We start from the raw sequence: 22,814 nt of genomic DNA on the forward strand, positions 1-22,814 counted from the left end.
GATCACCTCTGTTTGAAGTGATATAATATCAATCAATCAATCAATCAATCTTTATTTATAAAGCACTTTTCATACAGAGAAAATGTAGCACAAAGTGCTTTACATAGTTAAAAGCAGCCCACCCCACCCTCCAACTCACTCCCCACACTCTCAATACACATATATCCCCCCACCCACACACACATACACACACGCGCACACTTAAAGAGTAAAAATTGGGCTGGGCTCGCATGAGCCAAGTGAGGAAACACTATAACAGGGAGCCGTCTGCACCGGGAGCCGGTCACAGACCGCAGCCTCCAGGCTGGGCACACAGCAGGAGGGAGGCAAAGGAGCCCCCCAGCCAGGATGATATACAACTATCACTGAAACAGCAAACTTTGTAAATAAGCAAACAACACTTCTCATTCTCTAAACGTTTGGCCACAGCTGTAGATTACACTATCAGTGCTTGTTCACTCTTGACAATAATTACATTTCTAAATTCTCTTTGTGCATTTACAGGTAAACAATATCTAATACTTTATCTAAATGACTGCTTTGTCTTTGAAAAGGGTGAAGAGCCTGAGGCCGGTGACAGTCCAGTTCTACTCTAAGTACATCCTTACTGTGGCTCACAGGACAAGGCCACATTCCTGTCCTGCCAGAAGAGAAGACAAACTTCAGAGTCTTCATGCAGTTCAACCACACCTGTCATATTCCATATGACAGGGGTCTCAAACTCCAGTCCTCAAGGGTGGACTGGAGTCATGCAACTTTTCCATGCCCTCGAGGACTGGAGTTTGAGACCCCTGCCGTATGGTGTTCATGCTGTTTTCTACCCCACAGTTAAAGCATGTCTGACTGCCTGTTCAGCATATGCAAAAATATATGAGTTTAAGCATGTGATGACTAAGGCCTTCCATTATGGTGTTTGTCATCACATGTCACAGACATCTGGATGATCATTTGGAATAAACTAAAAACTTGTTACTTCATCTTTTATCTTTATTATTATTATTATTGTTGTTCTTATTTTACACTTTTCATGGTTAGGCATTAGGTTTATTTGTAGTAGTCCTTTCCAACGTCTTTCCCTCTTCCATGTTACTGTGTCAGCTTGTCAGCATCTATTTGGGTTTGGAAGTGGAACAGAAAGTCAGGAAATCCAAAGTGCCATTAAAACCAGAAGAGGTTCTTATATTTCAGAAGAAGGGATTAATTCAAAAGAAATGACATCAATGCCATATTTTATTTAGGAACACTAGAGAGCACTTTGCAAAATAACACATTCTTATAATTTCACCCTCAGATGAGCCAAGCTACGACTGTCAGGGAATGTGGTGTAGGTACAGAGCATATGAGAGTGGTTAAGTTAATGTCTCTTGTCTAGATGAAGGCACAATAGGGATCAATGGCAAGGCGTAGAGATTCAGTATCTTGAGTCTTCAGTGGACACTCCATTTCTGGCACAAAACACCTGTAAAAGATGGTCGATTTAGGAGGTGACCCGACAACTTCAGCCTGTCAAACATAGTAATGGAGCAGTATGTTTAAAAAATATATCTAATTAAGCATGCACTCAGTACCCTAAGAATTATTATGGTAGTTAAACACAGTGATAGTTGTACATCATATTATATCACTTCAAACAGAGGTGATCCAGTAATGCTGCACTAATGAATTAGACTAACTATTCACTTTAGCTAAAGTTATTAAGTTAGCTAAAGAGTTGGGATGCTGTGTAAGACATAAATAAAGCTAAAACACAAAGGTTTGGACACCGTTTTGCATGTTTCCCTACTGTAGGGGTCTCTGCAAGCATACAGAGGGGCACTCTGAGAGGGTCCAAGATGACAACTTTGGAATTCTACTAGAAACAGTCGATCATATTTGTTTGTCAAAGCTGAATTCAGGGCAAACTACGCTAAATTAGCGTTTTTAGCTAACAGCTACAATAAGCATAACAGTTACCTTACGGCTATCTTTTGTTAACATGACGCTTGTTCTTATACATGTAATACATTTATTACCAACCTGAGAGTTTATCCGCTGGTCATTCGACATGACGAATGACTTCTGAAGTCTTAATTCAGCTAAAGACGCTGTAGATTCCCGTCAGTAACACTTTCGGTCCGCTAGTAAAACGTAGTTCTATTAATCTGCGCTTGAACCGGAACCGGATGTAAGTTCCAAAAAACTGAATTTTGGAACTGAAATTGAATTGTAGAACTGAAACTGAATGGTGAGAAGTGAAACTGAAATTATTCGAGAGCTGAATTTTTAAAGGATAAAATGCAGTTTCAAAGCAAATCAATTCATTTTCAAAATATAAATTCAATTTCAATTTAGTGATGATCATTTTCAAACCATAAATTCAATTTCAAATTAGACTAATTCAAATTCAGTTTTCAAAAGCATTTATTCAAGTTACAATTCAGATTCAATCTGAGCAATTCAAATTCAAATTTAACTTATTCAAATTCAGTTTCTGATGGCACAGATTTCTGCCCATAGTCCTGTTTAATTAGCCCAGTTCAACTTCCAGGACTTTCTGATCATGCCTAGAATATTTACTTACACAAATTGAGGCTATCGATTGAACGTTAATAAAATGATAGCTGTCACTGACTGTGGGCTGACAGAGAAGATGATACAGAGTAATCAAGTCTGACATACAAGACACACTGATGGATTTTTTGTTGTGTTCATACACCACTCTTCACTCAATCATTACTCATCATTAATGTGTTGCTCTCCTCCACAGTGTGTCTTGGTCCCATCTCCCTCCCCTCACCCAATGGCTCCCCTCCCTGAGCCTGGTTCTGCCGGAGGTTTGCTTCCTGTTTATATCAAAGCCCTTTCTCATAGGGGGTCATCTGTTGTTTGGCGTTTTCTCTGTTTTCTCTGTATTGTCGTAGGATTTCCACCTTATAAAATAAAGCACCTAGAGGCAGCTGTTGTTGTGATTTGCTGCTATATAAATAAAACCGAACTGAATTAAATAGAGGTAGAATGCTTTCGGAGCTAAAAAAAAGAAGAAGAGATTTTTAACACAAAAACATTTCTCCCCTCAGTCCATCAGGCCAAAACCTTTTCCACAGTCATAATACAAGTAGTCTTAAATGCAGATTCATGGAATCTTACTTGAGTGACTCGTCCACTGTGACCATCTCCACTGGATAGAGCTGGACTCCAGACAAATCTTCCTCTGTGTTCACCCTGATGCACAAAACACAATAGTAATGCCACAGAGTGCTGGCTTGCAAATGAGAAAAACAAACTAAAAACAAAAACATGACTTCAGTCAAGTTTAATTCTCTCATAGTTTAAGTAAGTTCAGCAGTGGTAACATAGTGCTGCAGATATGAATTATTACTCAGCAAAGGGAAACAGACTATGGATACTCTTATAGACTCACTGTGGTGTCACTTAGCTCTAACTAACACTCAGCTGTTGGTGTTTTTCACCTGCTGGGGTCCTGCAGCAGTTCCACAGCCTCTTTTAGCTGGTTGATCATGTCGATGTGGAGCTCTGTGCCCCCTGTGACTTTTGACCTGCAGCCACAAAGATAGAAATGAGAGTCATGTATATGTACAGTGTATTTACACGGGTGATGATGGTGCCATATCATAAAATCACAGCTGGTAAAATCCCTCAGAGGATACTTGTAGATTCTAAATTGTCATCAATCAACAGAAAGAAACACAAAAAAATCACTACTGATTTTGAATGATGCTGCAAAAAGATACTGAATAACCTGTGCTAATAAAAGTAGAAGAAAAATATCTAATTATGACATACAATACAATAATCTACCAATAAATGAGGAGAAACTAAACGTGAGTCATAAAGTGGAAATCGAAACGACACTATGCTCACGAACTTACGTTTGTTGTGTTGACCAGTGAGAGTCTTCTTCTATCCTGAGGGGCTCGTCGAAGTCTGCTGCCGTCCTACCCTGCAAAGACAAGCGTACGCAAATCAGCAACAGCTGCAGAAATCACATGATCCACAGTCCGGCTCAGAGACGTTACCACTTTCTCCTCCGTACAATTAGAAAACAGAGTCCTTTTTCTTCATCCATTCCTTCCATTCTTTATGCTTTTCTTGTTTCTTACTCTTTTCTAACAGCAAGTCTTTATTCTGCAATTTGACTGTAGAGTACTTTGGTATACAGAGGAGTTCACGGCCAATTCAATGACTAGAAGCAATGTGCAACTGGAGAATAACATCGGCAGAGGTAAAAACTGAGTTTTGATGATGTGAAACCCGTTTGTACTTTTAACTTGGAATAAGCTAAAAAAGGTGGATGAACTCCAATACTAAGTAGAGCTGGCTCTCTTCATGACAATTCAAGCAAAACTTTTAAGTCTAAAAGGAATTTTAATTGAGATTAACATAAAGTGACAGTTTATGCTGCAGGCTCCATTTAAACAAACCGCATGAGCCTAAAACGACAGGCAGCGTAACTAATGCTGGAATAAAGTAACCCAGTGAACATAATAGTTTTACATAACCTCAATCAGAGGGAGGCATTATGCATGAAGTGAACCATTTACTGCATCAATTTTTAACTGAAGCACTCAGAGGTGTGCAGACGCAACACAACACGAGCTCTTGCCTTGATGTAGTTGATGAAGCGAGTGCTGAGAGAAGAGTCTCTGTTCTGGTCTCTCAGGGCTTCCGTAGGGCTCTCCTCAATCAGCTGCACCGAGTCAGAGTTTGGGTCTGCTGAAATGAAGGAAACATGAACTCTCAGTTTTAAGCTGAAGTGTAGGCTGTAGAATTCTGCACCACAGGTTTGATAGAATATGAAAAATATGGGCACAAAAGCACAACTCCCATGAAAGTGAACCCACGAAGGATTATAATTACCTGCATAACCAAAGTTATAAAGGGACTTGTAAACGTCACAGCTCCATCAATTTTAGTCAGTCATGCGTAACGCAGCACAGTTTTTGTCTATGTGTTTACACTCATTCAAACAGATTCACTTTTTAAAAATATCAAAGTTATTATCAATGTGCAAGAAATAAAACACAGATACAAATACAGTCTGATCACAGCTCACCAGTCACAACTAACTAGACACTAAATGGAGGAAATAAGCAGAACTGAAGAATCCTGAAAAAAATTATGACAAAAATTTGGCACCAAGCCTCAAACAGCCAATCAACAGCTGAAACATATTTATGAGTGTCAGCAGGCACACCTCCGTCACATAAACTGCCACAGAACGTGTTCAGTCCTATGGTGGGATGAGCAGATGATTGGATTGAGATGCAGTGAAACTGTGCATGCACTACAGAAGTATAAATTGAGGAAAAAGAAAGCTACTTTAATCTTGTTTGGGGACAAAGCCGCCAAACCTTTGAACCACTACTTCAAGTTATGGCTGTCTCTCCTTGCACTTAGACAAGGATTTCAAAAGAACTGTCCAAATATCTGCCCGGAGCCGTTGCCAAGACAGATGTCGAGTGGCAGAATGTGCAGGAGAAGCGATTGGAGGAAAGCAGGTCAGGTGCGTGAGTTAGCCCTTAAGTCAGCTCTTAAAACCTTTGAGAATTCTTTCCCTAATTTTTTGTGTTTGTTTAAATTTCATTCATTTTCTAAACTTTTCACAAGAAAATTGGCGATAAATAATAAAAACCACAGCAGGAGCTTGCTGCTATTTTAAAAACAACACATTTGTCAAATATATAATATGTAAAACATCTTTGTGACGCCAGGATTAAGGATTTGTTTAGAAATATAAATAACCTCTTTTCACTCATCTCAGTTCAGTAAATGTGACCCTCCATCAGCTCTAACCTAATTAAGGCTGATTGAAGTCTATTTAAACTGTGTCTGGGGAGCTGCTGCTGTTCTTTAATAGAGTTCAACAGCCCAGATACTTTTACACACACAGCTGACAGGTTAGAAAAGCAAAACTACTAAACCCTCAGTTTGTACACTGCTGAACCACATCGCATGGCAGGGCTCGTACAGGATCTCCTGACTTGTAGATGGTGCTGAGCACTGCTTCATGCTGCATGAACAAATCCAGCAGCAGATAAATAATTGTGCAAGTCTGTTGATTACTTCACTCTTTCCTCTTTTCCATAATCATTGACTGAATCACTCAATGTGCATTCTCAAATTGGTTATGCTTTTTTCTCAATGGAGTCAAGTCCAGATGATGTTTATGCTCCCAAAGCATGAGTAATAAGAGCGCACGTGCACACACTATTCATTCACATGGATCCGGGCTGTCCAGAGAGTTTAACCAGGTGACAATAGATAGCATAATACAGTTTGTCTACCATCGCCACATGCTGGCCACTCTGTGTGTGTGTGTGTGTGTGTGTGTGTGTGTGTGTGTGTGTGTGTGTGTGTGTGTGTGTGTGTGTGTACCTGTCAGAGAGCTGATGTGTTCACTTGAGTCGTCTTTGCCGATTCCCTCCTCTGTGATGTGACTCATTGGCACATTAAGGCTCAGACTGTCTTCATCTGACGGCTGAAACAAGCAATGAAACGGCTTCAGAGCTGAAACAAAACTGTGAGAACCTCAACACAAGAACACAACAACTGATGAGTGTTAAAAGTGTAAACGTTCTCAGTTGTAGTTTATTACTTTTCTCGTAGTTTTGGGTCAGGAAAAGCATATCAGTTGCAAATTAGAGTTTATAATTTCAGTTTCGCAGACCTGGAGCTGGCTGCTGCCTTGAATAGCTTTCTATCTCAACAATGACCAAAAGTGTGAATTAGTAACAAAGAAAAAATGTGTTCATTCTAAAATGAAAAGGAGAGCTCTGACTCCCACTGATGCGACGTGACGTCAGTTTACAGAATCCTACAAAATTCCTCTGCACTGCACGGATAAAGACTACGAAAGACAGAAAAACTTTTAGCTTATCAGTTCAAATGAAGAAAATAACTTCAACTAAACGTTAAGTTGCCCCTAATTACAAGATGAGGCCAAAGTGCCTCCGCTCTAACAGTATTTCATTTCAAGACCAAATCCAGAAGAATCTCAAATTCAAAGTCAAATATTAAAATTTTCAGTTATTTGTCATTTATTTCAACTTTGTATTAATTCATCTTAAATAATGCTCTTTAACAATTTACTGTTAAATGTAACAATTCATTTTTTGCCATTTTTCACAATCATTTACTCACAAGTCCACAAAAGAAATAACAATTTGCAGAAAAAGTGAGTGACGTCTAAACGGGTCCGTCTTTTAATGTCACCGCACTCACTCAGATACACCGACTTACAGAGGAAAAAAACGATGAGCTGGTGTGATTAGAAAATGAGGATTAAAGGAGTAAAGATGAGTGTATTAAGTACATGTCTAACGCATATTTGTGCATGGATACATACACACACATAACTATACACCTATATTTGAACATGTTACAGTCATATTGGTACAAATGTACAAAATCCCCCCCCACACACAGACACACAGATGCAGAGACACACAGATGCAGAGACACACACACACACCTCAGTAGCAGACAGTCTCTTGTCTCCGTTGTCGCTGCCGACTCCTGAGTCACTGTCCTGCTTCTTCTGCTGCTCCATGTCTTCCACACTGCAGACACAAGACACAGGTCACACACCTGACACACACACAGGAGGCAGGCGTGTGTGTGTGTGTATGCACAGGCGAGACAAAGAGCAAGGGAGCCACAATGACAGAGAGGGAGACAGACAGAGAATGCTCCCCCTCCCCTCTCTGCTTCTCATGCTGCGTTCACACTGCTGTGTAAATTCTGATTGGCTGTTTGGATTTAACCTTTAACTGCTGTCATGAAAGTTTCAGGGCATCTACAGGTGTAAGCCGGTTAAACAAAAACTTTTTTTGACGTCACTGCAATCAACATTTAAAAATGAAACCTACAACCGAAATACACAGACCACAGCAAACAAAGTAAAGCCTTCATCATCCTCACTTCCATCACTGTACTGCATGTCTGCATGTACCCTCTCCCAGGCCTGAAGTATTCTTCAGGAATTTATTTAGTATTTTTATGCATCTTCTCGGCATTCTTTAACTTTACACATGTAAAGACAGCCGAATGTGTAATGAGGAGAAATTCTTGAGGTGACAGGACTAAAGAGAGACCCATCTGAACCACCAGTAGTACAGCTCAGCCTGCTATGTAGACACCCCTATGGCATCAGTTTGAAAATCCTACATTACCTTCTTCTCGAGTTATCGCATTCACAAGATTTTCAGAAAACTTGAACTTTGACCTTTCACTTTAGGTTCATGTCACAGAGATTCAGAGTAGTCTGAGATGATTTGTAAACGTGCCTGTGTTATTGATTTCAAGCTCATTCTGGAGTTATTGGGTTCACAAGATTTCAATGAAACTTGAACTTTGCAATTCAAACGTGTTCAAGATTTATTTTGTAGACACACCTATGGTATCAATCTGAAGCTCCTACACTGCCTCATTCTCAAGTTATCTCATTCACAAATTTAGGTTAGGTTTTCACTCTGCCCGCCCAGCCTGCCCGGTGGAGTGACAAGAATACTCCATCAGCCTTTTACAGCTGAGGGGTAAAAACTTATGTACAAAGTTTCTGAACCATCCATCCATCCATCCATTTTCATCCGCTTTGTCCGGGGCCGGGTCGCGGGGGCAGCAGCCTAAGCAAAGTTTCTGAACCTTAGGACGCAAAATTTAATTTAGGACCTTAAACAATCCAATGTCACATGTTTTTCACTGCCAAGCTTTCTATTAAGCCCCATGGATGGCATGAAGTTCCTATACTTAATCCTTCATTGATTTAAAGTCATAGCTTCCTTAATGTTTTATATTACTTAGACAGTTAAGTGCTTTTTTTCTGGCCTATGAATAGAACGACTTGATGCGATCAGACAGAGGAAGCCTAAAATAATATTAAACAATAAAGAAGCTCATTGAGTGGTTAATATGATAGTTAAAATAATAATAATAATAATAATAATAATAATAATAAGGTGTAAGCCTTCAAATAGAGTTTAAATCAACTTTTTCTGTAAGACTTTTCTTAAACAAACTGACCTGTCATACTCTGTATAATATTGAAATCTAAAGCATTATTAAACAAATTCTATTATGTTTATTATTTATTCATAATAGAACAAATAGAATATATTTGTTCTATTGTGATAAAACATCCCTATTTGATCAAGGGAAGATCTGAAAAAAGGTTTTAAAAATCAGTGTTTTAGAAAACACACAGGAGTCAAATACAAGGGCATCTGGGGAACTTTAATTGGCCGTGTGAACACTGGCCTGTGGCAGTCTCCAAGCAACTGAACAATAATGAGGCACTGGAATTGCTCACACACACACACACACACACACACACACACACACACACACACACACACACACACACACACACAGCATTTTCTAATAACCCTTCTGTGAGCAACAGTGTCGCTCCTCTCCTCTCATCTCCTTGATCATGATTCTACAAGTGCAGTTGCTTCATAATAGCCCACACAGGTCACTTTAAGTCTGAGACAAATTAGGGTTCATCCATCTCTCTGTGACCTCTGACCCCCTGACATCCTCATCATGTCACTAAAAGACTAAAACTCGTGTAATAGCCAAAAAAATATGCCATCATAAGCAAATGCTATGAGCAGATCTGGAACTTGGACTGTGTTGTTTTACTTTGGCGGGGCACTCTTTCTTCATTTGGTAAACCATAAACGGAGCCATGCTGGGTTTCATTTTTATCTAGCTCTGTTTAAGGTCATCGTATTAATGGGGTTTTAAAAATAGCATCACTCTGTTCTCAGCTTCCTCTGGAGTGAGACGGCAAACGACTGCACCTCACAGAAGCGTACTAATTTATTATCCACAGCCTTTTTTTGAGTGAAAGTGGCATTGCATGTTTATGAAAAACAAAGCTGAGAAACAACAAATTCAGAGTGATGGCTTGTAATAATGTTTCAGTGAAAGACGAAAAAAGAATCGGAAGCATTTGAGGATCACAGAAGACGACTAAGAAGAAATCATAGAGCAGGAATAGAAGACTTCTGTTAAAATAAATATGAAGTTGAACTTTAGCATATCTGTCTTTCAGAATCATAGCTTGTCAAAGTCAGGGATTGGTCTAATTTCAGTAACCCTGCATGGAAAACACAGCCAATCAAAAACGGCTCGTCTACCAATTCAAAGATTGGTGGTTCCGCTCTGCACTTCTCCAGTCTGCATGCCAAAGTATCCTCGAGCAGGATACTGAACCCTGAGTTGCCCCTGATGCATCTATCAGTGTGAGATAAAAGTGTGTGTCCGAATGGGTGAGGCTGTAGCATAAAGCACTTTTGAGTGCTCAGTTAGAATGGAAACCACTATAAGTACCAGTTCATTTCCCATAAAATCAGTGACGTCACCAACTGTGTATTGAATCTAAATGCAATCGATTATCGATGGAATGCCAATCAGCAGGCGGTGCTGTTTTCTGGTATTAATTGAAAATATATGGAGCCAAAAAACTGACATATTAACGTATAAACCAATAAGCAACTTACTGGGTTGGGGGGGGGGGGGGGTTTAACATATTCCCACACTATAAGGCGCACTTAAAAACCTTCAATTTTCTCAAAAATCTACAGTGCTTACTCAACAGTGGTTGTGCTTACTGACCTCGAACTGCTTTTATGTGGTACACAGCACTCAAAGATCTGCCAAAAAATGTTTTAGTATTACTTTGGTAAGCTATGAAGGCGCACCGCTTGATGAATTGTCGGAGCATTATTTTACCAGGTGTAACAATTAAGTTAAAACATCCAGGCATCCATGAAAATAGAAGTTATTAAATTTAACGGAGTTAAAAGTTAGCAGGAAGTTAGCTCGCTAGTTTCCACCTAAACATGATATTGCATGTTCTGACTGAGAGATTTCTGAAAAAATTAAAACGTACAGCTCTGCTATCACTTCCAACATGAATGAAGACAGAAAACTAAACAGCAGTGACGTTTGTAGGGTTATTGAAATTGGGCTAGCTGGTATATAATGATTTGCTACGTGATCGCTAGTGACACAGCTATGTTAGTATAACATAAACACAGTGAAGCTGGAGGATGAACACTAACATTTTTCCACTCGATAAAAGTTAACGTGAGGGTTCCTGATGGTTAGGGACAAAAGCAATCACATGGCAGGATGATACAAACGGACCAAACTTCAGTCAACTGAGAAAATCCATCCACAATACCAGATTAGTCATTAATACACTGCAACATCATGGGAAAAGAGCAGCAGAGAGAATTCAACATTAATGAATCAATGCAAGAAGAATGAGTGGAGTAAAGTTCGACTTATCTGACTGTTTTGTTTTGCTTATAATCTGGTGCGCCTTATATACGGTCCGAAATATACGGTAGTTATTTCTGGAGTGGCCACTTTAGGTGGTTCCAAAACCAAATTAATTCCCATAGACAGACAAGTCAGAATCCTCAACTTGATGGCATTAAAGAGTTTACAGCTTTTCCCAACGTCTTTACAGCAGAAATAAAATGGGGGGGAAATCTGCCAAACAGCAAAGCATGACAGCTGCAACAAATGATGAGCTTAAAACCAATCTGAAAATTACTAACCGTCAGAGAAAGAGAAAGCAGACCTGTTGCAGTGCTGTAGTTTGTCAGTCTGGTTTCTGTTCTGGCGTTTTATATGTATGGACTCTATATCCACACAATATCAGCGCTCCCTCTAGGTCACCCCTTCATACCTTGGATGTTGCTGATGCTTTTATCTTGTGTGTCATGTGGAGTTTATTTAATCAAAGAAATCAAGAAGACAAGTGACAAAAGCATGAACAAGAATGAAAGCTAAAGGAAAACCTGATTTACATGTAAGTGTAGAGTCTGTGTGAACTACAGGAGAACAGAAACTGTTTTTCCTGCCCACATCCTGGGAGAGTTTCATGTGGGCAGGAAAAACAACTCAGCTGAAGCTGAGTGTTGAAGGACCTGAAGAGGCAGAATTTTTATTTCCTATGTATTTCTGTTTTTACCGTACTTCCCTCCAACCCTCACCAGTTGCCCACCAGCTTTTTAAATATTTTATTCTTTATTCCTTTGCTTTTTGACATTACATCGCTTGGGTTAGACAAACTAGAAGTCCTTAATCCTAAAGCCTTTGGTAATCCCCCGACTTTGGATTGGAGGATGGATGAAATGACATAAATTCATTCTATACTGTACTCTGTAGATGTGAGTACTGTTCCAGTTTCATAATACAGTTTTACCTCAGACACACAGCTAGATTCCGGGTCAATCGACTGTCTGACATGATTTCTCTGCCTCCTCAGATGTTGTTCCCTACTCTGCCAACAAGAGTTCAAACTGTGCCACCAACATCCTAAAATATGTATGAAAGCGGTCATGACAAAACTTCAAGTGCTGGATCAAACCATGAAATTCTCCTTGCTGCTGCTGCCCCATGAGAACCGGATGAACCCAGAATCTCTGTTTCTTCCTTTTCTTGTTTAGAAACATCAGGACCAGCTCATCATCGCTTGATGTCAACTTCATTTTTTCAAAAGATGAATTTTCTCACAAAGAAACAACGCTTTAACTGTGTACAGGGTGGGCCATTTATATGGATACACCGTAATAACACCGTGATAAAATGGGAATGGTTGGTGATATTAAAGTCCTGTTTGTGGCACATTAGTATATGTGAGGGGGCAAACTCCTCAAGATGGGTGGTGACCATGGTGGCCATTTAGAAGTCGGCCATCTTGGATACAACTTTTGTTTTTTCAATAGGAAGAGGGCCATGTGACACATCAAACTTACTGGTAATGTCACAAGAAAAACAATGGTGTGCTTGATTTCAATGTAACTTTATTCTTTCATGAGTTATTTACAAGTTTCTCTTTGTTCACAGCCATTGACATGTCGAAGAGGTTAACACGTGAGGAGCAGATCGAAATTGTGTTGATATCTGGTGAACGCAGTAACCGGGTCATTGCAGCAGATTTCAATGCAAGACACCCTACGAGACCACCCATCTCCCATGCTACAGTCAGCAAACTGCTTGCTAAGTTTCGTGAAACTGGTTCAGTGTTGGATTTGCCAAAATGTGGACGCAAGAAAACTGTCACTAATGAAGAAACATCAGTGGCTGTCCTAGCTTCATTCAGCAAGAGCCCGAAGCGTAGCACTCGCTGCATGTCACTGGAGAGAGGCATTAGTCGAACATACCTTCGGCGGATATTAGCTACTCACAAATGGCACCCTTACAAACTCCAGCTACTGCAGCATCTCAACGTGGATGACCCTCACTTCACGCAGAAGATTTTGTTCAGTGATGAGGCAAACTTTTATGTGAATGGTGAAGTTAACAAACAAAACTACCGCTATTGGTCTGACACTATCCCACATTGGATGGATCCCTCCAAGACTGTTGGAACAACAAAAGTGATGGTTTGGTGTGGTATATGGGGTACAACGATAGTGGGTCCATTCTTCATCAATGGAAACCTCAAGGCCACTGGATATTTGAAATTGCTACATGATGATGTGTTTCCCTCTTTATGCACTGAAGCTGGCACGTTCCCTGAGTTTTTCCAGCAAGATGGTGCACCACCACATTATGGGTGCCAGGTCCGAGCATTCCTAGATGAACAGTTTCCTAGAAAGTGGATTGGTCGTCGTGGGCCAGTTGAATGGCCCCCAAGGTCTCCCGATCTGACCCCCTTAGACTTTTATCTTTGGGGTCATCTGAAGGCAATTGTCTATGGTGTGAAGATACGAGATGTGCAGCACCTGAAACTACGGATACTGGATTCCTGTGCTGGCATTTCTACTGCGGTGTTGCTATCAGTGTGTGAAGAGTGGGAGAAGAGGGTTGCATTGACAATCCAACCCAATGGGCATTGAACACATTTTCTAAGTGGTCAGAAACTTGTAAATAACTCATGAAAGAATAAAGTTACGTTGAAATCAAGCACACCATTGTTTTTCTTGTGACATTACCAATAAGTTTGATGTGTCACATGGCCCTCTTCCTATTGAAAAAACAAAAGTTGTATCCAAGATGGCCGACTTCTAAATGGCCACCATGGTCACCACCCATCTTGAGGAGTTTGCCCCCTCATATATACTAATGTGCCACAAACAGGACTTTAATATCACCAACAATTCCCATGTTATTACGGTGTATCCATATAAATGGCCCACCCTGTGTATAAGTTTGAAACTGTGTGTAAAGGCCTTAATGCTAATTTGCGTAACCAGGCAAAACTGTCCTCTGCCAGAGACCTGGGAGCTTGAGAGTCCAGTATCTTTGGTGTTCCTAGGACTGCGCACTTCTGGACAGAGATCTCAGATGTTGTTCCCGGGACCTGCTGGAGCCACTCGCCTAGCTTGGGAGTCACCGCACCTAGTGCTATGATTACCACTGGGACCACCGTTACCTTCATCCTCCACATCTTCTACAGCTATCACTACAGCTGTCTTCCTCTGCTTGTTAGCCATTACCATTTTGCCCTCCTGTATCTACAAGTCCCACAGGATCTTAGCTTGGTCATTTTTCGACCACCCTAGGGAGCGTCTCCCATTTTGACCTCGAGATCTCCAGGCCATACTTGGCACAGATGTTTCTGTATACTATGCTGGCCACTTGGTTATGGCGTTCTATGTATGTTCTGCCTGATAGCATCTTGCAACCTGCTGTTATGTGCTGGATTGTCTCAGGGGCATCTTTACACAGCCTGCACCTGGGGTCTTACCTGGTGTAATATGGATCTTGTGCTCAGAGCTTGTTCCTGTGCTGCCATGAGTATTAGTTTATAGGTGGCCAGCACTGCAGGGGTTGTTTGTTTGTTAGTTTGTATTCCTACCATTGTTTCATCTGTCAATTTCTTTCTTTTTACATTGCTTCCTGTTTGTATTGTTATTCACTCTGTTTAGCTCACTTCTTTTTCTTTTCTTTGTATCACTGTGTGCAGTCCATCAACCCATTTCTCTGACTGCTTCAACAAGTCTTTCTTTTGTCCCTGAGATATGTGCAGTCTTTTTTTTGTATGTCCTTACTAGGTGTCATCATTCAAGGATTGTAGTCTTTCATTCCTTTGTCTACTTAAATGTTTTCTTCCTGTATTCACTCCCGATTCCTTTATTCATCAGTCACAGAGAACATCTCACACACCGGTGATGAGATTTTGGACAAACCTTTCAGTATGATGGCAGTCTGTCACTGCTACCCAGCTGGGAGCCGGAGAAAGGATCAGTTTCAGCTGACTAATGGAGGATTTGGCTATAGGCTGAGAAACTGAGCAAGCTCAGATCACAGACAGTTTCTGTCTACGTGTAATGTTGTTAAAACCATACGAAATAATGGCCCTGGGGTGATGTAATGTGCTTCTGGCAACTATCTTGGCAGTCCAAAGCTTAAAACAACTTACAGCATTCATAAATAACCTAAAAGTCACAAAAATTTGAAACAAATGTCTCAAATGTTTTCTCTGTTTGCTAGTTTTCTCATATGTCCTAAACTTTTCTAGAAACAAATGATGGAGTGGGATGTGGATGTATCCTGTACACTAATACTCAATAAAACTGAGTATTTCCAGGACTGGGAATACAGTTCAGATGTGAACCAAAAAACAGAAAAAGCTTCAAAAGTTCATGATTTTACGACTTGAGTCAAATTATAGCTTTTTCTTGCTGCTGTTACACCCAAATTTCCCCTGAGGGACAATTAAAAGATTATTCTATTCCATTATGCCATGTCAGTAGTTATATATAGTATACTTTCTCTTTGTCAGGTTAACAAAACTGAAAGAAACCTTTGTTCAGGTTAAAGGTACAGTCAGTCATTTCTTTGAGGCCACTTAATAAAACAAATGTTGTAATCATAAATATAAATTAATAAGTGTGTAATTATTTCTTAGGACAAAATGATGCATTCTCATAAACTTAGTACATCAAAGGAGAACAGAACTCGTAGACAAATTTTATTTTGCGTCAGCACCTTCAGACTCAAGATATAAAAGATCATACCTGTGTTTTACCAACGGAGCAAAACCACGAAGGAAAGAGACATAGATCCAGATCAAAGTCCATCCTCTCCTTCCTAACCTTAAAGCTAAGAACAAGCTGGCTACATAACAATCGCTTTAAGCTAACATCACACCTACTAATGCCAGAGTCAAGTGTCCTAGAAATAACACTTTCCCTCTGATAAACAGTTTTTATATTCTCACATCGTAACAAGAGTTTATTCGCTAAGCCTCGGAGTCCAACAATGTTAGCCTCACTTCAATGAAATTTTCACCAACACCATGCAACGCATACTGACAGAAAAGTTCAGGATATCCTCAAAAACTCACACCAATATCACTGTGATCACAGAGAAGTGAGCTTTACTGACTCATCAGACCCCTTTCACAAAGTTTTACAGTCTCCTGCATAGTAAATAGAAGCGGATACTTCTCACGCAGCATTGACAGCTGAGATAAACTGCAGACTGAGCCTAACCAGATTTTTTTTGAGGTGACTCAAGGAAAAAAAAAAAGCTAAACCCTGCAAATATTTAGTGGACACATATCACTTTTTATTTATTTTTAAAAGTATTTCTTTTTTTTTGATTTATTGTTACATGTTGCTATTATTCAAATATTAGAAAATATAAAAATGTCTTTTTTACACAATTGGTAGCAGACACATGGTGGCCAGCCGTGGCCACTATGGCTCTTTTGCTGACTAAAGCACGTTTGTCCTGCAGCAGCCACTGTAGCTCGGATTATACACTTTGGGAGGGGGAAGAAAACAATTAAGTCGCTGAATTCTTGCAGGTTACATCCCATGCTAATTTTGAAACCCATCATTTAGCTTTAAAACTAAAACCATCACTAGCTGCAGTATCATCATGCTACTCAGACAAGAAGCCAAACAGAAACAGTTCTATCACTGTGTCTGGTTTTAGGTACTGGAACCATGAGGCAACACTGCCATCACAAGTCAACATAGACTCAACATCTTGCTCTGTTATTTTCACCCAGAATACCATTAATGAAAAAACAACAAAAATTGCATTGCTACATAACCGCTAGCAATCCTATTCACTTTAATGATAAAGAATTGACATTTCGACACCAGAACGTTGTCAAAGACGTACAGTCTAACTGCACTACAAGAGCAGACGCTGATAATGAAGAGAAGATAATCCCCCCCAGCTGTGTGATACCACGGTAACTGACCTGCCAGTGGTGGGCCTTGATAAGTTGATTCGCCCCATGACAGGCAGGTAGAGAGAGTCAGGCATCTTCTCGCTGCGACACGCCTCAATGCTCAGATACTTGAATATGTGAACTTTGCCCTTTATACAGATCTGAATAATGGGAGGAAAAGGGACTCAAATCAGCATCAAGTAAAAGTCCAGCTTTGCTTTGTTTTCTACATCATTTCAGCCTTTATTCACAAAGACTGCTGAGTCACTTGTGTCTTTTTTTAGCTCTTGCAGCTGCTCGTGCTTAACATTTCCAAAAGCAGGTACATAGCTTTATACTACCTATTGCAATACTGCTGCTATGCTGCTATGATCATGATGATTGCTGTAATGGCCAGATAATAGTCCTGTGCAGGAACATTAAGCTGAAATGATACATTTAAAAATATAAATTTATTATGAATGTCTGTTTCTTATATTAGGATGGTATCTAAAAAAATAAAGTAGGTTTAATTTTCAGAGATGTGCACCAAGAATTTATGTCGAATCATGACTCAGACACAAAGAATAGTGGAAGATATAAAGTACATTAAGACAAAAGTGTGTGTGTGTTTGTTTATGTACCTGTGCGGGTGGACTCTGCAGTGGATTGTTTTCTAACTGGAGAGTCTGGAGCTGTTTCATCTTCCTGTAACACACTGGGATGGTGGACACTTTGTTACAGGAGAAATCGAACTTCACCAGAGGAAGATCAGCCAAGTCTGTAGGAAGACACAAACGCACAAACATCAGGCAAACAGCTCTGGTCATCTGCTCCTTCAGAGCGAGCAGATTTGTTTTGATTTGGCTTATGTGATATACAATGCAGCACATAAGGGGATTATATCTCATCAGAAAACTTCAGGGTTATCTTTTTTTTTTTACCCAAACCATGTTTGTTTTTCTTTTACTTTCTGCCCAACAATAACTCGAATGGAGACGCCCAGGAGGTTTAAAGTCTGACCCTTTTGGTTGATTTTTGCAGAAGACAACATTCAAAATTTGAGACAAACTGCACCTTTGAAATGCCAGCAAACTAATGGATTTAATCTTCCCGGGACTTTACCCCTGCTGTGAAAATGCTAATCACAATGTGCTGGATGAACTTTCACTCCCCAGAAAGTTCCAGAACATTCGTTTTTTCGGGGGGGGAAATTAATGTTCCTGGAACAGCGAGTGGAAAACACACTTCTGTTTTCATGTAATCCAGACTGACTCCATGGTGGTGAGATCTGTGGAGGTCGGATGATCTCTGCCAGAACACTTTGTTCTGTTCTTGCGTCTGAAGATAGCTCTTTGTGAATTTTCTTGCTGCAGAATTATTTTTAGACGGCTTAGACCTCTCTCTGATGGCACCGATGAGAAAGATTGCATCAACCTGCAACCTTAACCAGGCTGAAATGAGTGAATTCTTGTTATTTTGAACCAGGAATTCTTAAAATAGATGCTAAAGAACAACATATTTGGGCAGGAATATTGAAAAAGTGGCATTTATTTAATATGAAATGGTCAGAGCAAGATGCCCGCTCTCCTGCATCAGCTGCATAGACCATACCACCTGCCCAGTCAGGTGTGGGACATGGAAAAACATGCATTATCTAGTTTCTGCTGACATGCACACGCTTCAGTGATTTGCATAGAATTACAGATATTCAGGTGTTTTCCATAATACTACACTAAGAGGCTTCAGCACACACACAACCTGATTTTAAAATAGACCGATACCAGCAGTTTGTTTAGTGACAGTGGAAACCCCCCCTGCTGCTGATTTAGTTGATCTCAAGTAGACTACACACACTTACACTTTCACATGGGTAAAACCACCAACATGTTTCCCACCAGATAACACAATGCAGCTCTTGTTGTTATTTTCAGACTAGGTTTGTAATTGTTAGCAGCCCAGAGTCAAACTGTTTCTCTTCATGTGAACTTTATTCCTCATTAAATCCAAAATAACCTGGAAAACCTGGAACACCTCTCTTACACAGCGTTTTACTGGAGTGACTAAGCTGTAATTTAACAAAAGTGTCTGTTTTATGTTTAAAGAGTTATGTAGAGTCAATATACAAGCGTGCACACCTTCACAGAGTACCCAATATGTTAACAAGTTAGATGAAGAGGTTGACCACACACTTGATTACAGATTCCAGGTTGCAGCAAGCTTTGGAACCAGCTTTTAAACTAAACACGGTACATTTCTCTATGTATTTCTGTATTTCTTCCCACGGTATTGGGTTTTACACTGGAACAGTGATACAACACTGCTACCATGAGATCCAACTGGACATAACACCACCCCCCTTATGGTGGTACCATAGACAGTATAAGAGATGAATGTAGCTTCTGTGGGCAGATAAATGAAGCCAACGCTGAGGTGCCTTAAACTTGCATGCCTTATTTGTATGGCATTCGATTGCAATAGCTGTGGTTGCAAAAACACTTCCAGTCCTAAAGAAGTGTACAGGTATGGGATTTCATTTTTGACTGCTGTAAGCACTCTACTGTTCAGTTTATGGGCATGGTCATTTATGCCCATAAACTCAACCTTGAAGCTAGCTTCCAAGTACCCAACCTTATTATAACAACAGGAACCTAGAGACCTTGAAGCTCACTTCAACTGCACTCACTGAGTGCAGTTGACATTAACTGAGCTAATGATATTTAGCTCAGTTAATGAGGTCTCTTTGCGCCTAAATCTACAATTAGTCGATTTAGAATGTAATTTTTTAGAAAGCGAGAATTGCAATGAATGAAAGGGAACAAATGCATTTTTCAAAATATCAAACTGTTTCTTTGAGCATATCATAAATATGGGAAACAGAAACACAGAATCATTTTTTCAAAAGGTTAACACAAATCTAAAACTTACCCTGAACTGCACTCAGACTACTAGCTTGCTAATGTTATCCAATGCCTGTTTTCCCCAGCTGCTTGGCTCTCCCTGATATTACGTGATTTGGAATTTATTACCAGAGTCACTGTAAGCTCATCTAAATGTTAAAAAGGCATTATATTTCTCACTGTGAAGCAATTTATCTCTCTATCTTTTCTAAGTCTTTGCAGTTATATAATTAACCTTTCTTTGAAACCTAGGGCAGGGATAGCTCAGTAGGTAGAGTGGTTGCCCCATGATCGGAAGGTCGGGGGTTCGATTCCCCTTAACAGCTACCCTGAGGTACCCCTGAGCAAGGTACCGTCCCTACACACTGCTCCCCGGGCGCCCAATGGCTGCCCACTGCTTCACTGAGTGAATGGGTTAAATGCAGAGAGCAATTTCCCCACGGGGCTCAATAAAGTACAATAATGTACACACTTTCTTTCTTTCTTCTTTTAGCTGAGGATAAACTGTGAAGGTTTTTAATGGTGCCTTTACCTAGACTGGCAAACAGTCATATACAAGAAATGTATAAACTTTCCGGACTCCTGGTCCACCAAACGCATTGTCCTTATTTGTCTTCTTTCCCAGTGTAAGATCTCCAAAAGAAATTCTCTATGTGAGTGTATGTGTGTGTTTACAGATCCTCAGACGGATGTTTGGGTTTGTGGGCAGAAACCAATGGGGGAACCATATCCTGCAGACTGCTAATGATGCGCAGCTCAGGAACCCATCAATTTTGACAGCATGATCATTACAGAGTGTTTAGACAGTTTCTCATAATTAAAACCACGTGTAGGCGGTAATAATGTCAGCTAAGCACATGTGACGGTGTGAGTGGTGACACCAGAAAGCATTCCTCTGGTTACTGGATAAAAATATTCTCTATACAGTACTCGATTAAATTATGCATAAACATATGTTCCCTTATGCCTTGAGATCACTCAGGACAAATGTGTAAATTTCATCTATAGTGCTCTAACAATTTTATTATAAAACCATCTGACTTTAAAACCAAAAAAACAACAGCAGCAGGCCAATCATGACAGCAGGGGAGACAATTCCTATAAAAGGTACAAACTACAAATTCTCTTTTCACTCCGTTCCCTTCATCTACTCGTAGGACTGGACTCAAAATCTGAGGTTCTAGATCTTGTGCTGAAACACAAACAAAATATACTAGGGTTCACAAAGTTTTTAACCTGCAACGGTATACAAAAACGGGAAAAAACTTGCAAATTACTCCTAAATCTTTTTTAAAAGAACAATAAACAGAAAACTTTAAAAGAACTGAGGCCTCAAGTTATCTAGCAGTCTGTTTACATATGTTCAGATATGCACAGCATCGAATCTGACTGCTGCACACCACCTCACAGGTCTGGAAATCTGAGAGCTGGGCTGATATGAACCATTTTCCTGGTCTTAGTGAACTGTGGCTGTCTGATGAGAAATCTGCAAAGTAGCTGTGCCTGAAATAAAACACAATAACTGCTGATTTACTTCAGATGTTTGAACCTTTTATTGTTTTATGTAAAGCACTTTGGTATGCCCAAGGCTTTTAAATGTGCTCTATAATGTGCTCTATAAATAAAGATTGTTGTTGTTTGTTGTTGTTAGATGTTACACTTTGGGCCTGAGTCACTCAGGCTAGAGACTAGATGAAGATTTCAGACATGGCTCATAGTTCTTTTCACAATGCAGATTTTTGTTATAACTAAATTACTAAATTTTTACAAGACCATCCATGTTTTCTTCTTTCTGGGTTGATAAATAGCTGCTAATAGCATTATTAGATGACTTATTACTTATTGAGGTACAAACTTGCAGAAGCCTCCTCTGATGTCACTGGAAGGAATATGAAATGTATAAAGGATTGACGACACCAGTCTGCTCCATTGCAGCCTTGATGCATTATGCTGCTAACCAAAGCTGCTGCTGCTGCCATGATAATTCTGGCTTTAAAGATCATTTTCCTACCAGCTCTGATCTTCTAGTTAGAGTCTGACTCTCTGACTTTATGCTATTGCCACCCTGAGCTTGGCCGACCGTTAAAAAGCCCTCAGCAGTCATGGTGGTCTTATCTCAGGGACTCTTCAGAGCTGCACAAGTTCAACAGATATTAAATCAAAAACAACATCCCTCCCTTTGTCGGGGCTGCCGTCCAGTCTGCCTGGTTGAAGCCCCCCTCCCCCCAGCACCGTGGTACTAAGCTTCTGAACCAGTTCAAAGCTCATCAATCAATCCAGGAGATGGTCATAAAGGTGAGGGGATGGGGATATGTAACAATTCAGGAAACTGGAGCAACAAATCCAAACCAGCTGAATAAAGCGATTGGAGTTGCTGTTGTTTATCATTCTGATCAACTATCTGCTGGCCTGACTCCATGTCTCGACTCTGTTTATCAGACTATCCAAATGCTGGACAACTGACAATGAAGACAGAAATTGATTTTTTTTTTTTTATATCTTGACTATATTGACTACAAAACAGGAAAAAAAAGATCAACAGACCCATTAATAACTAAAACAGCTATAAGCTCAGGCCCTAACTTAAAAAAAAATACTGTAGTCAGATTGTATTTGGGTACTGATACTGGCCTTACATGCAGAGTTGTTCTGGTGTTTATAAATGGCTGCCCGCCATGTAAAAGCCAGTCTCTCTCCAGCCTATCAGTTAGTCAGACTGGGCGTTGTCTCACTAGATGAGCACCAGACCTTTGTGGCTGTTGCTCATCTCTGTGTCACTG

At 40.1% G+C, this 22,814-nt stretch overlaps 1 protein-coding gene and 1 long non-coding RNA gene across 7 annotated transcripts in view; both read right to left on the reverse strand.

Moving 5' to 3' along the window:
* lrch1 (leucine-rich repeats and calponin homology (CH) domain containing 1) overlaps window positions 1-22,814 on the reverse strand; it is a 100,036-nt gene that overhangs the window by 27,641 nt on the left and 49,581 nt on the right. For 5 of the 6 annotated variants that reach the window (XM_085435419.1, XM_085435418.1, XM_085435416.1 and 2 more), the window contains exons 5-12: window positions 17,779-17,915; window positions 17,186-17,316; window positions 7,472-7,559; window positions 6,376-6,478; window positions 4,604-4,713; window positions 3,870-3,940; window positions 3,450-3,536; window positions 3,127-3,201 (exon numbers count right to left, since the gene is read on the reverse strand). In XM_085435419.1, coding sequence (XP_085291545.1) covers window positions 3,127-3,201; window positions 3,450-3,536; window positions 3,870-3,940; window positions 4,604-4,713; window positions 6,376-6,478; window positions 7,472-7,559; window positions 17,186-17,316; window positions 17,779-17,915 — 802 coding nt within the window. The remainder of the gene's footprint in view (window positions 1-3,126; window positions 3,202-3,449; window positions 3,537-3,869; window positions 3,941-4,603; window positions 4,714-6,375; window positions 6,479-7,471; window positions 7,560-17,185; window positions 17,317-17,778; window positions 17,916-22,814) is intronic. The other variant, XM_085435415.1, reaches the window with a different exon arrangement.
* Window positions 1,218-2,350, reverse strand: LOC146690367 (uncharacterized). The gene is made up of 2 exons (XR_014915790.1): window positions 2,017-2,350; window positions 1,218-1,459 (listed from the first exon to the last, which is right to left on the reverse strand). It is a non-coding gene; the product is annotated as an uncharacterized LOC146690367 (long non-coding RNA).

This window comes from Copadichromis virginalis, linkage group LG16 (genome assembly GCF_057382275.1).
Source record: "Copadichromis virginalis isolate Kocher_CV1m ecotype Utaka linkage group LG16, C_Virginalis_male_GT1.1, whole genome shotgun sequence".
NCBI lineage: Eukaryota > Metazoa > Chordata > Actinopteri > Cichliformes > Cichlidae > Copadichromis > Copadichromis virginalis.